This window comes from Lipotes vexillifer, unplaced genomic scaffold (genome assembly GCF_000442215.2).
Source record: "Lipotes vexillifer unplaced genomic scaffold, Lipotes_vexillifer_v1.1 scaffold223, whole genome shotgun sequence".
NCBI classification, from domain to species: domain Eukaryota; kingdom Metazoa; phylum Chordata; class Mammalia; order Artiodactyla; family Lipotidae; genus Lipotes; species Lipotes vexillifer.
This window is the reverse complement of record NW_006788663.1, coordinates 1174179-1189342: the sequence shown is the minus strand read 5'-3', so window position 1 is coordinate 1189342 and position 15164 is coordinate 1174179. Positions and strand designations below refer to the sequence as shown.

The window sequence follows — 15164 nt, the reverse complement described above, 5'->3', positions numbered from 1 at the left end:
TTTTTTTGCGGTACGCGGGCCTCTCACTGTCGTGGCCTCTCCCGTTGTGGAGCACAGGCTCCGGACGCGCAGGCTCAGTGGCCATGGCTCATGGGCCCAGCCGCTCCGCGGCACATGGGATCCTCCCAGACCGGGGCACAAACCCGTGTCCCCTGCATCGGCAGGCGGACTCTCAACCACTGCGCCACCAGGGAAGCCCACATACATTCTTTTTTAAAATATTCTTTTCCATTATGGTTTTTCATAGGATACTGATTATAGTTCTCTGTATTATACGTATGACCTTGTTGTTTATGGCACAGTTATTTTTAATGTCCTATCTCTCATTTTCCTGTTTCCTTTCTTCTCATACTGTTGATTATGATAACACTACTTCAATTTGTATATGCTTTGCACATAAACAATCTCATTTGATTCTCATGACGGCCTTGGGAGACTGGAAACACAAGGGCATTATCCCCATTTTGCAGACTCAGGGAAATTAATTAGGCTCAGGGAAATTAAGTGACTTATTCACAGAGCCTCAACATATCAGTTGAGTGATATACCAGTGTTGGAAGTGTGTTTTCAACTTGGGCCTTTAAATCCTTTGCTGTCTAAAAGCCCAAGCACAATCCTCCGTGCCAGTTTTTTGTACAAGTTTCCTGTCTTTTCATCACTTTATTTTCTGTACCAACTAGTAGCTAATGTGATAAGCAAAGCCTAGACTAGATTGACAATGCCAGGTTCTGGGTTTTAGCCCTACTTTGCGACTGATTTATGTAACCTTGAACCAGTTTCTTTTCCTCTGAACCCTAGTTTATTTATTTGTAAAATGAAGGGATTGGAAGTACTTTCTGCTCTGTCGTTCTGTGCTATGGAATTTGATTTTTATATACAGAAATTGTACATCACATTTAAAAGGAGCAAACATACTTATTTTTTATATAGTGGAGATATATTTATTACCAGAATACCCAGTCCTCAGAAACACCAGCAGTACATAAGGTTGGGGGTATTGCACTTGGTATAGAATGTGCTTTTGGACAAGAAAAACAAGTGAATTATGTTTAGGCTATATCCTGAATTGATTTATCCAGAGTACAGCTGGCTATTCAGGGTTTGTTTTAAGAACACATTGTCACAGTTTATGGGTTCATAATTTGTCATAGGACCAAAGAAGCTATACCTGATACTTTCATGTATGATGGAATTGAGATCTTGGACATTCTCTGGGCTTGTTTCTTGGTGAGGAAGATGTAGGATTTGATATAATATTTCTTCTCCTTAATTCCCATTGGTAGTGAACTGGTGAAATCAATTTCTTCTTGGACTTTTAGGAATTAAAGAATAAATCCAAACACAATACTTGGTCTTTAAACTTATTTTCTTGCTAAGATTTCCATTGGGTCTGTTTCATAGTTTATCAATTCTAAGATATCATTGATTGTAAGGTGCATTGTTATTTTACATGCCCCTAAAGAAAAAAGAAGCTGCCAATTAAATCAGGAAATACTTTTGATTGTAGGACACATCTCTTTCTGAGATGTTAATGTGAAAAAATACATGTCTCAGAATTAATAAAATATGGTGATTATCTGATTGAAGGAGCTTGGACCTATTCTTAGAAATAAGACCCTGCCTTTAATTATACTTGACATGACTAATGCATCTCTTTTCCTAAGGCTTAGTCTGTCTCTCCTTGTGGGGAATAGACATGGATGTAGAAGGAGCCTTTCTAAAAGCTAAAGCCACATGCTGGTCATGATTTGTTATAGATGGCTCAGGGTGATGCCAGCCATGAATTCTTTCCCTTTCTCTTAGAATGCAGGAAATTTCCTTGATCATCGAGGCCTGATGATGTGGATATAGTTCTAGCCTAGTATTTAGAATTAGACCAGGATTCAAATCTTGACTCCTAATAACCTTTGTGTTCAGTAATTTGTGGACAAATTACTTCTCTTCTCTGAACATCAGTTTCCAAATCTGTGAAAGTGGGCATACTAATAGTACTGAGAGCTGTAGTGAGGATTAGAGGAGGTAATGTATATAATGTGTTTAAAATGGTGTTGGGCCTGTAGTACCAGTAACACTGTTATTATTCTGAGCTTGGCAAGTGCTTTAGTGAATAGGCTTCCTTAGGTCTCAAGAAAGGATTAACTGTAATTGTTTACTGACTGAGTCTCTTGTCTTTTTCCTTTTGCAGATAAATCAGCTGAGGATTATAATTCTTCTAACACTTTGGTAAGCCTTTATTTCCTCTATTCTGATATGGGCAGGTATGAATTTTTAGGGATCAAGTCAAGTGTGGTAGATGCAGAGCCTGGGCTGGGGGTTACTCATCTTGGTCACTTTCCCACCCTGGGCCTCAGAGTAAAGGAATTGGACTTAATAAACGATAGGCATCCCTTCCGGCTTTAATTTATGAATGCTCTAGAAATCCTAGCCCTGGAACCAGAAGAACTGGCTGCTAGGCTCAATTTTCAGTTTTCACTTTGACCCTTAGGAAAGCCAGTTTGCCTTTCTGAGCTTCAGTTTTTTCATCAATAAATGAGAATGATACACTTTACTTGGAGATGTCTTCAAATAGCTGCATTTAGAGGAGAATTCTTTCTTTTGGGTTGGTTGGGTCTACAAAACCAGGATTAGGGCTAATTGTTGAAGGGAGCAGATTCTATTAATTTAAGGTCATTCATTCTGTCCTCTGAAGTTGTAGTGAATGCCCTATCACTTGAAGGAATGTGATAGGAGTCATTGGTGACCTCAAAGGTCCCTCTGCCCTTCATAACTTACAAATTCTGTTTTCCAAGGCAGATTATAAGATGAGATGCTATGTATCCGAAAGGGTCTTATGACTACTAAGCTGTAACTTATATACTAGAATACTGCTATTCTTTATATCCAGTGTTGTCTCTTGTGCAAAGTTGGTTATTTCATGTTGATTTACTAAACATTTGCAAAGCCCCTATTCTGTGCCAGGTCCTGTGTGGAGAAGTGGCAATATAGGGATGAATCAGACATTATCCCAACTCCTAAGAATCTCCCAATCCTGTAAGTGACATGAAGGCACAAACAGTTACAGTGCAGCATGCTAAAACTTCATGAGGTCAGGAGCTATGTCTGACTTGTCAATTACTGGATCCTTGGCATCTGGCAAGTAACAATTTACTGAATAAAAGGTTGGGTGTATAAAGAAAGCTTCTTGATGGTGCAGTCTGAGCTGAATTAGTTATCTTGGGGAAGAATTATGAAGAGACAAGCGTATTCCCGACAGAATAATTAGCATGTGCCAAGACAAGGAGGCTCGTGAGGTAGGCTTGTACAGAGAACTGCAAGTGGTTTGTTATGATTGGAATGTGAAGTGTGAAGGGACTAGAGGTGGGTGGTGGGGAGGGGAGGGTAGGCAGGTCAGATCATGTAGGAATTTTAACTTTATCTTAAAGGTAATGAGAAGCTATTGAAGAATTTTAAGTGGGGGAGTCATACATTCTAGCACAATACTGAGTCACCATCCAAATACTTTGAATCCTGCTTCCAGCAAAGGGGATTGGTTTATTCTGAGTCATTTATACTGTAATCAATGATAAAAAATGTTCACATGTCCATTGCCTTGTAGCATACTGAATCCTTTCTTATTCACTACCTCTTTTAATCTTCATAGGAGTTTAATGAGGTAGGTTATTATCCTTGTATAATCGATGATAAAACTGAAATTGAGAAGGGTTAATGGCAGTAGGTATCTGATTCCCAGTCTGCATCGCTTTCCCCTGATTCATTCTTTCATCAAATGGAATAGATACAATTAAAAGGTGGGGAAGAATTTGCTAATGTTAAGATCCTTGGGAGTTTCTCCCCATTATTGAACTGCAAATTATTGAAGAAGGGGCCTTAACCAAAGCTGAGCTGTGCCTTGTGGCACAAATGTCTTTATGCCTTTATAAGGAGGAGTAACAGCTATTATTTATCGTGTAGCTAATATATGCCAGGCACTGTGCTAGTAACTTTATGTATGTTAGCATAATTAGTCCTCACAATTACTTAGTGAAGAGATTAGCATCCCCACTTCACAGGTAGGAAAACAGACTTTCCTGAAGGCTCATAATTGCTATTGTGGCACAACCAGATTAGAACTAGGGTCGTCTGAGTCCCTGTCCTGGATTCTTTTCACTGTGGCAGGGAACTGAGAAAGAAAATGTCAGAGAGGTCTTATAAAGGAGACTGCAGTAAAGCCTTAGCTCTGTTGCTCCTTAGTGAGGAGGAGGGGCCCTGGGGCTCATGCCATATAGCAGAGAGGATGACACCTGCTTGGTAAAATCCTGTACTGGTTTACCAGGCTGTAAAGGACATTTTTCTCCCCCAACTCAGAATTTTCCCTGTGGCTCAGTCCTCTTTATTTTCTTACTAGTTTCACATGGGGGATATGGTTTGTACTGTAGTAGTATGGCATTGTTTTCCATATTGGTTTCACACAGATCTTTCCGATTGATTTGGGAAATAATTGGATGAGATTATAACTTCCATGACACAAGTTAAGAAATTGTGACTCAGAGAGATTATGTGACTTGCTCTCTATCCTTGAATGAGTTAGTAGTAGAAACCAATACAAAATTCAGTTATCCTCAGCATTCATTTATACATTCATACCATAGATATTTACTTAGCACTTTCTTTGTGCCCAGGTGTTAGTGATACACAGATAAATTTTACACTATCTTAGTCCTTGAGAAAAAATTAACAACAGAATAGAAGGATAAGGGCTGCAAGAGGGGTACATGAATAATGTACCATGGGGGTCATATTTGTTGGAGTGATTTATTCTGCTTGGTAGTACAGAACAGTTTGCACAAGGTTCTTGAGCCGTACAATTTGTTCATTTAATAAACATAACCTTTAAGGTTTCTTCTAGCTCGAAAATTCTTTTATTTGTGGCTCATTGGTCTGAGATATATCTCCCAGATTACATAGCACTTAAGTGCCTGAATTCTCATTTATAAAATGATCACCTATTATGTGATAGGCTCTTTGGGCAGGTAAGGTCATTGCTCTTGATCTCACGGTTTAGTGAGGAATCAGAACACGTAAACAAGGATTGATAATACAGTTTCAGGTAAACATAGGCAATGATACCAGCCAGAGAAAAGGGCAATCAATGCTTTCTTGTGTGAGGTAGCATGAACAAAAGCCAAGTTGTTAAGGATCCGTCATGTCAGGTGAAAGAACTTGGACTCTGTGCTGGAGCTAAGGAAGTATTTAGTTTAATTTAATTTTAATTTTTTTAAACATCTTTATTGGAGTATAATTGCTTTACTATGGTGTGTTAGTTTCTGCTTTATAAGTGAGTCAGCTATACATATACATATATCCCCATATCTCCTCCCTCTTGCATCTCACTCCCACCCTCCCTATCCCACCCCCTAGGGGGTCACAAAGCACTGATCTGACCTCCCTGTGCAATGTGGCTGCTTCCCACTAGCTAACTATTTTACATTTGGTAGTATATATAAGTCCATGCCACTCTCTCACTTCATCCCAGCTTACCCTGCCCCCTCCCCGTGTCCTCAAGTCCATTCTCTACGTCTGCGACTTTATTCCTGGCCTGCCCCTAGGTTCTTCAGAACCATTTTTTTTTTTAGACTCCATATATATGTGTCAGCGTACGGTATTTGTTTTTCTCTTTCTCACTTACTTCACTCTCTATGACATACTCTAGGTCCGTTCACCGCACTACAGATAACTCAATTTCGTTTCTTTTTATGGCTTAGTAGCGGGCACTTAGGTTGTTTCCATCTCCGGGCTATTGTAAATAGAGCTGCAATGAACATTTTGGTACATGACTCTTTCTGAATTCTGGTTTCCTCAGGGTATATACCTAGTAGTGGGATTGCTGGGTCATATGGTAGTTCTATTTGTAGTTTTTTAAGGAACCTCCATACTGTTCTCCATAGTGGCTGAACCAATTCACATTCCCACCAGCAGTGCAAGAGTGTTCCCTTTTCTCCACACCCTCTCCAGCATTTATTGTTTCTAGATTTTTTGATGATGGCCATTCTGACTGGTATGAGATGCTATCTAATTGTAGTTTTGATTTGCGTTTCTCTAATAATTAGTGATGTTGAGCGGCTTTTCATGTGCTTCTTGGCCATCTGTATGTCTTCTTTGGAGAAATGTCTATTTAGGTCTTCTGCCCATTTTTCGATTGGGTTGTTTGTTTTTTTTGTTATTGAGCTGCATGAGCTACTTGTAAATTTTGGAGATTAATCCTTTGTTAGTTGCTTTATTTGCAAATATTTTCTCCCATTCTGAGGGTTGTCTTTTGGTCTTGTTTATGGTTTCCTTTGCTGTGCAAAAGCTTTGAAGTTTCATTAGGTCCCATTTGTTTATTTTTGTTATTTCCATTTCTCTAGGAGGTGGGTCAAAAAGGATCTTGATGTGATTTATGTCATAGAGTGTTCTGCTTGTTTTTCTCTCAGGGTTTTATAGTGCCTGGCCTTACATTTAGGTCTTTAATCCATTTGGAGTTTATTTTTGTGTATGGTGTTAGGGAGTGTTCTAATTTCATTCTTTTACATGTAGCTGTCCAGTTTTCCCAAGCGCCACTTACTGAAGAGGCTGTCTTTTCTCCATTGTATATTCTTGCCTCCTTTATCGAAAATAAGGTGACCATGTGTGCATGGGTTTATCTCTGGGCTTTCTATCCTGTTCCATTGATCTATATTTCTGTTTTTGTGCCAGTACCATACTGTCTTGTTTACTGTAGCTTTGTAGTATAGTCTGAAGTCAGGGAGCCTGATTCCTCCAACTTCGCTTTTCTATCTCAAGATAGCTTTGGCTCTTCGGGGTCTTTTGTGTTTCCATACAAATTGTGCAATTTTTTGTTCTAGTTCCCTGAAAAATGCCATTGATAGTTTGATAGGGATTGCATTGAATCTATAGATTGCTTTGGGTAGTATAGTCATTTTCATGAAGTTGAATCTTCCAATCCAAAAACATGGTATATCTCTCCATCTGTTTGTATCATCTTTAATTTTTTTCATCAGTGTCTTATAGTTTTCTGCATACAGGTCTTTTGTCACCTTAGGTAGGTTTATTCCTAGGCATTTTATTCTTTTGTTGAAGTGGTAAATGGGAGTGTTTCCTTAATTTCTCCTTCAGATTTTTCATCATTAGTGTATAGGAATGCAAGAGATTTCTGTGCATTAATTTTGTATCCTGCTACTTTACCAAATTCATTGATTAGCTCTAGTAGTTTTCTGGTAGCATCTTTAGGATCTCTGTGTATAGTATCATGTCATCTGCAAACAGTGACGGCTTTACTTCTTCTTTTCTGATTTGGATTCCTTTTATTTCTTTTTCTTCTCTGATTGCTGTGGCTAAAACTTTCAAGACTATATTGAATAATAGTGGTGAGAGTGGACCACCTTGTCTTGTTCTTCATCTTAGTGGAAATGGTTTTAGTTTTTCCACCATTGAGAACGATGTTGACTTTGGGTTTGTCATATATGGCCTTTATTATGTTGAGGAAAGTTCCCTCTATGCCTACTTTTGGATGGTTTTTATCATAAATGAGTGTTGAATTTTGTCAAAAGCTTTTTCTGCATCTATTGAGATGATCATATGGTTTTTATCCTTCAATTTGTTAATGTGGTATATCACATTGATTGATTTGTGTATATTGAAGAATCCTTGCATTCCTGGGATAAATGCCACTTGATCATGGTGTATGATCCTTTTAATGTGGTGTTGGATTCTGTTTGCTAGTATTTTGTTGAGGATTTTTGAATCTATATTCATCAGTGATATTGGCCTGTAGTTTTCTTTCTTTGTGACATCCTTGTCTGGTTTTGGTATCAGGGTGATGGTGGTCTCATAGAAGGAGTTTTGGAGTGTTCCTCCCTCTGCTATATTTTGGAAGAGTTTGAGAAGGATAGGTGTTAGCTCTTCTCTAAATTTTTGAGAGAATTCGCCTGTGAAGCCATCTGGTCCGGGGCTTTTGTTTGTTGGAAGATTTTTAATCAGAGTCTCACTTTCAATGCTTGTGATTGGTCTGTTTATATTTTCTGTTTCTTCCTGGTTCAGTCTCGGAAGGTTGTGCTTTTCTAACAGTTTGTCCATTTCTTCCAGATTGTCCATTTTTTTGGCATATAGTTGCTTGTAGTAATCTCTCATGATCCTTTGTATTTCTGCAGTGTCAGTTGTTACTTTTCCTTTTTCATTTCTAATTCTATTGATTTGAGTCCACTCCCTTTTTTTCTTGCTGAGTCTGGCTAATGGTTTATCAATTTTGTTTATCTTCTCAAAGAACCAGATTTTAGTTTTATTGATCTTTGCTGTTGTTTCCTTCATTCTATTTCATTTATTTCTGATCTGATCTTTATGATTTCTTTCTTTCTACTAACACTGGGTGTTTTTTTGTTCTTCTTTCTCTAACTGCTTTAGGTGTAAGGTTAGGCTGTTTATTTGAGATGTTTCTTGTTTCTTGAGGTAGGATTGTATTGCTATAAACTTCCCTCTTAGAACTGCTTTTGCTGCATCCCATAGGTTTTGGGTCATTGTGTTTTCATTGTCATTTATTTCTAGGTATTTTTTGAATTCCTCTGCGGTTTCTTCAGTGACCTCTTGGTTATTTAGTAGTGTATTGTTTAGCCTCCATGTGTTTGTATTTTTTACAGATTTTTTCCTGTAATTGATAACTAGTCTCATAGCCTTGTGGTCAGAAAAGATACTTGATATGATTTCAGTTTTCTTAAATTTACCAAGGCTTGATTTGTGACCCAAGATATGATCTATCCTGGATATGTTCCATGAGCACTTGTGAAGAATGTGTTTTCTGTTGTTTTTGGATGGAATGTCCTATAAATATCAGTTAAGTCCATCTTGTTTAATGTGTCATTTAAAGCTTGTGTTTCTTTATTTATTTTCGTTTTGGATGATCTGTCCATTGGTGAAAGTGGTGTGTTAAGGTCCTCTACTATGATTGTGTTACTGTCAATTTCCCCTTTTATGGCTGTTCGTATTTGCCTTATATATTGAGGTGCTCCTATGTTGGTTACATAAATATTTACAATTGTTATATCTTCTTCTTGTATTGATCCCTTCACCATTATGTAGTGTCCTTCCTTGTCTTTTGTAATAGTCTTTATTTCAAAGTCTATTTTGTCTGATATGAGAATTGCTGCTCCAGCTTTCTCTTGATTTCCATTTGCATAGAATATCTTTTTCTATCCCCTCACTTGCAGTCTGTATGTGTCCCTAGGTCTGAAGTGGGTCTCTTGTGTACAGCATATATATGGGTCTTGTTTTTGTATCCATTCAGCCAGTCTTTGTCTTTTGGTTGGAGCATTTAATCTGTTTACCCCTAAGGTAATTATCGATGTATGTTCTTTTACCATTTTCTTAATTGTTTTGGGTTTGTTATTGTAGGTCTTTTCCTTCTCTTGTGTTTCCTGCCTAGAGAAGTTCCTTTAGCATTTGTTGTAAAGCTGGTTTGGTGGTGCTGAACTCTCTCAGCTTTTGCTTCTCTGTAAAGGTTTTAATTTCTCTGTCGAATCTGAATTAGATCCCTGCTAGGTAGAGTAATCTTGGTTGTAGGTTTTTCCCTTTCATCACTTTAAATATGTCCTGCCACTGCCTCTGGCTTGCAGAGTTTCTGCTGAAAGATCACCCGTTAACCTTATGGACATTCCCTTGTACGTTATTAGTTGTTTTTCCCTTGCTGCTTTTACTATTTTCTCTTTGTATTTAATTTTTGCTGGTTTGATTAATATGTATCTTGGCCTGTTTCTCCTTGCATTTGTCTTGTATGGGACTCTCTGTGCTTCCTGGGCTTGACTGACTATTTCCTTTCCCATATTAGGGAAGTTTTCAACTATAATCTTTTCAAAGATTTTTTCAGACCCTTTCTTTTTTTCTTCTTCATCTGGGCCCTCTATAGTTCGAATGTGGTGTGATAAATGTTTTCCCAGATGTCTCTGAGACTATCTTAAATTCTTTTCATTCTTTTTTCTTTATTCTGCTCTGCAGTAGTTATTTCCATTATTTTATCTTCCAGGTCACTTATCTGTTCTTCTGCCTCAGTTATTGTGCTACTGATTCCTTCTAGAAAATTTTTAATTTCATTTATTTTGTTGTTCATCATTGTTTGTTTGCTCTTTAGTTCTTCTAGTCCTTGTTAAATGTTTCTTGTATTTTCTCCATTCTATTTCCAAGATTTTGGATCATCTTTACTCTCATTACTCTGAATTCTTTTTCAGGTAGACTGCCTATTTCGTCTTCATTTGTTAGGTCTGGTGGGTTTTTACCTTGCTCCTTCATCTGCTGTGTGTTTCTCTGTCTTCTCATTTTGCTTAACTTACTGTGTTTGGGGTCTGCTTTTCACAGGCTGCAGGTTTATAGTTCCCATTGTTTTTGGTGTCTACCCCCAGTGGGTAAGGTTGGTTCAGTGGGTTGTGTAGGCTTCCTGATGGAGGGGACTGGTTTGGGAGCTATTTTGTCTCTTGAATATGTGTTATAAACATTAATGGTATGATATTTTTGCCTGGACCTGCCCTAAAACCTGCCAGTCTTAGCCCAGCTTTGGTACAGTTTACATGGGGAAATCAAGTTGCTGAGATTATAGCATATTCAATTAGTGGTGCTGGTAAGGTTCATTCCAGGACAGGGCAAAAGCTTAGTGAAATAGATAGCATCCAATATGGGAAAAACTCGTTGTCTTCTTGAGACAAGGGTCTCCGGATGTTCTGTATCTTCAGGTTGAGGCGAGGGCACCTGATGGCATAATGGTTGCAATAGGTTTTCATAAAGAAAGGAAAAGGAGAGGGAAAGGCCTCTCAGGACTTCCACTTATCGTATCAGAAAGGACTAAGGAATTACAATGATAAACTTTGTGAAATCCGAAACTTTTGATCCCTCCCCTGCATTTTGTACTTTATCCTCTCTTTAGCATAGAGAGTAAAATTCATAGAAGAAGAAGGAACTATGATCTTGTGTTCAGGGTTTGGATTGGGCTAGGCACGTAGAGAAGCTGTAAGCTGGTTTCCCCATCCACAGTTAGGCTTTGGGTGGGAGAAGGAAGCCCCCAAGGGCCTGAGTGGGAAGTGGTATCTAAAAGAAGAGAGGGAGGGTGGCTGAGTTCCTGAGACTGGCTACAAAAAGGTGGAGATCTTGAGGCTGATGTGTGTTTCAGAAGGAGTGTCAGGAGAAGGTGTTTCAGAAGGAGTGTCAGGAGAAGGTTTCTTCTGGGAGATTGGTGACTCTGGTAGCTTAAGTTGCATGTCAGCTGGACATGATGAATCTGGCTTTTCTCCACTGTGCAGAACGTGAAGACGGTGTCTGAGACCCCTGCAGTGCTACCAGTTTCAGAAGATGAAGATGATGATGATGATGCTACCCCACCTCCAGTGATTGCTCCACGTCCAGAGCACACAAAATCTGTGAGTCTTTGGGGACGTGGGCAGCTTTGTGATTTATTAGAGTTTGGAGGGGGAGTGAGGGGTGGGTGCTGAGGCCTAGAGGTTTAATAATCTGGTAGCGGTCCTTAGATTTTGATGAAATCACCAAATTACCTTGATTGAAAGGTATTTTCTGTATGATTAAAGACAAGAAGTGGTGTATCTATTTATCATTAGTTTGCACATAGTCCCAAAGTGTCCTAGATAATTGGTCTTTGTACCAACTTAGGCCTAATTTACTTAGCCTGTTCTTCACATACAGAAAGATATATAGAATTAATGTTACTTAGTGCAAGACTAACATAAATTATTCCAGTCTCCTAGGAAGCAACATATTAGTCTGCTGTAGATCTTTTCTTCTCTGTTAAATGTGCAGTGTTCAGTCTCTTAGTACATCATTGATGATACTGTAAGACTCAAGAGAATTTATAAAAACGTTAGTGCTATTAATATGCTGGACATCAGGGGAGCTTTTTTTTTTTTTTTTTTTTTTTGCAGTACGCGGGCCTCTCACCACCCTGGCCTCTCCCATTGCGGAGCACAGGCTCCGGAAGCGCAGGCTCAGCGGCCATGGCTCACGGGCCCAGCCGCTCCGCAGCATGTGGGATCCTCCTAGACCGGAGCACGAACCCGTGTCCCCTGCATCGGCAGGCAGACTCTCAACCACTGCGCCACCAGGGGAGCCCAGGAGTGCATTTTGATGCTGGATATTGGCAGTGATTTTTATTTAACTTCTTTTGAGGTTCTTGCATCTCTGAATAGCCAGGTCCCTCTGCCCTCACTTGGCACAATCTGCCTTTTACATGATTTAGCATCATTGAGCACTGATCTCTCATCAGATGATACTCTACTAGTGTTTCTTTGTTTGGACTTTTTATTATGACAAGAGCTTCATAATTAAAGAATGATCTAGGGCTTAAACTCTGTGATAATACAAATAAAGATTGTCTCTGGATTAGAGAATTCGTGGAAGTGTTCAAGCAGATGTTGGTTGACTGACTATGGAGATGCTGTGGAGGAAATTCAGGGGGATTAGATGACCTTTTAGGATTAGAATTTATAAGCAGAATCTGTGGAATCACCCTTTCTGTAGACTACAAAGTCACTTTAAGGAAAATGAGCTTCAAAATTGGAGAGTTCTCAGGATGTCTCATATTGGTATGTTTTTTTGTTTTGCAAGTATGTTCATTTAAAAATTTTTCCCACTAAACCACGAACTCCTGTGTGTGTGTGTGTGTGTGTGTGTGTGTGTGTGTGTGTGTGTGTGTGTATACACACACATATACATATACATACACATATATATGCAAATACATATATATATATGTATGTATTTGCAGTGCTTAACATAGCTCTTGGAAGGTTTTAGAAAGGCAGTTAGTATTGAATGAATTGATAAATTTGATCTTGATAGCATTCCTTTCTAAAAAGACATTGTTAATTCCTAATTTGTAGAAGAAGCTGAGATTTGGAGAGGTTAATTGATCTACCCAAAGTCTCTAAGTAAGCAAAAGAGTTAGAACTGAAAGCAGGTAATTGACCCCAGGTCCAGGTTGTATTCCAGCATAGCACAGTGGCCTTTTTATGTGAGCAGACCTGTGCTGGGAGCCAGAAAAAGAGAATTTTAGAGAAGGAAAAAGCAGGGTTTGTGCCCTTAAGGAGGCATGTCAAGAAAACTAAAGGAGGAGGAGAAGGCATGAAAGTACAGGTTTAGGTGCCAGGGATATAGTTTGTCTACATGTACAAGAATAGAAAATTAAGAAATCATTATGCTGGAATAGTCAGGAAAGAAGCTGTAGTCTCTGATCTGTGTCTTGACTTATTGCTCTTTCCACAATGTGGAAAGTTCTCTCCCTTTTCTACCTATTAAAATCATGTCCATCCTTCAATCCAGCTGAGGAATCCTATTTATTTATTTATCAATTCATCAAACATTTTCCTGAATGCTTGCTTTCTGTTAGGCAACTGGTTAGATATAGGAGCTCAGGGATGAATGACACAGATTCCCTGTCTTCATAGAGCTTATAGACTAACCAAATAATTGTGATATTTTTATGAAAAAAGGTGATAAATGCCTTGGTGCATCTCCTGAGGAAAGGCAGTATAAGGTATGATCACCTCTTCTGTACATTAATAGTATACAGTTTGCTCGTATCTTCTGACATTTATCCCTTTTGCCTTGCAGTTAGGACTTTCTCCAAGACTTCCTTCACAGGAATAGTGGATGGGGCAGCATTTTGTACAGCAAGGCAAAGAATAGATTCTCAGTAAATGTTTATTAAGTAAATGAATGAATAGGAAATATAATAATATTTGCCAAAATTTGAAAGCTTAGTGTCTTTTGGGTGTGATATTACTCATTTCACACATTAATTAATTTATTACCACAGCAGCTCTATAAGATAGGTATCACTAACATCACCATTTTACAAATGAGGAAACTAAAGCATAGAGAAGTTAAATAATCTGCCCAAAGTCATACAAGGTAAGAATAAGAGTTGGGGGCTTCCCTGGTGGCACAGTGGTTGAGAGTCCGCCTGCCGATGCAGGGGACATGGGTTCGTGCCCCGGTCCGGGAAGATCCCACATGCCGCGGAGCGGCTGGGCCCGTGGGCCATGACCGCTGAGCCTGCACATCCGGAGCCTGTGCTCCGCAACGGGAGAGGCCACAGCAGTGAGAGGCCCAAGTACCACACACACACACACACAAAAAAAAGAATAAGAGTTGGGATTTAAGTCCAGTCAGTCAGGTTCCAGAGTCTGTGATCTAAATGACTACACTGTTACTGCCTCTTAAAGAAGAACAATTGCAGTTCCTTCTCTGTGAGGGTTCAGGATTTAAAGAGGCAGTAACTCAAATGAAGATAATGTTGTGTTGTATTAGCCGTGGAAAGTACTATGGGAATACAGGATATTCATTTCAGCTTGGGAAAGAATAGAATTTTACAGATGAAGGGGATTCCCATCTAATGACAGAATGTCCTTTAAACTATTTATAATGAGAGTTGTCTAACTTGTACTGAATATCTTAAGTGCTCAGACTCTCACTAACCCTTGTTGTGTATAGTGAGAGCAAGGAAGGCCATTCCATCCTCACAGCCTGAGTATAGAGGAAGAGTAACATAGATTTTGACCTAGGAGAAGGGATGAGTTTACTGGGATTTGTTCTTCTGTGGATGTTCTAACACACACATCTAAGAGAGACTGGCCTTGCCAAATTTTTGCACCAACAATGCAGGTATACACACGGTCCGTGATTGAACCACTTCCTATTACTCCAACTCGGGATGTGGCTACATCTCCCATTTCACCTACTGAGAATAATACCACTCCGCCAGATGCTCTGACCCGGAATACTGAGAAGCAGAAGAAGAAGCCTAAAATGTCTGATGAGGAGATCTTGGAGAAATTACGTAAGCACTTCCCAGGTTTTTTAATTTCCATCTGGTATGTGGCTGGTCAAGCACAAAGGTAGAATTCTATTGCTATAAAGATCTTGGTTCTGCGCTAGGTGTATGTGGCTGGCTGGCTGTGCTATGTATCTTAGCCAGACTGTGCTTCTCTTCACCTGTCCTTGCACCCACCTTCTCTGTCTCACCAGCCCTGATTAGATGCAACATTAGGATGGGAATTAGCGTGGGTAGCCCACTTTAAGGGCTAGAAATCACTTACCACTGGGCATGGGTTATGGAGATGACAAATCGCTTTTACCTAGTGAATAGTCTGGAATGTTGTGTT

At 39.2% G+C, this 15164-nt stretch overlaps 1 protein-coding gene across 1 annotated transcript in view; it reads left to right on the top strand.

Annotated features, from left to right (window-relative positions):
• Positions 1–15164, top strand: part of PAK1 (p21 (RAC1) activated kinase 1) — a 59293-nt gene that overhangs the window by 15149 nt on the left and 28980 nt on the right. The window contains exons 4-6 of the mRNA XM_007461715.1: positions 2186–2223; positions 11292–11408; positions 14665–14839. Of these exons, the coding sequence (XP_007461777.1) occupies positions 2186–2223; positions 11292–11408; positions 14665–14839 (330 nt within the window). The remainder of the gene's footprint in view (positions 1–2185; positions 2224–11291; positions 11409–14664; positions 14840–15164) is intronic.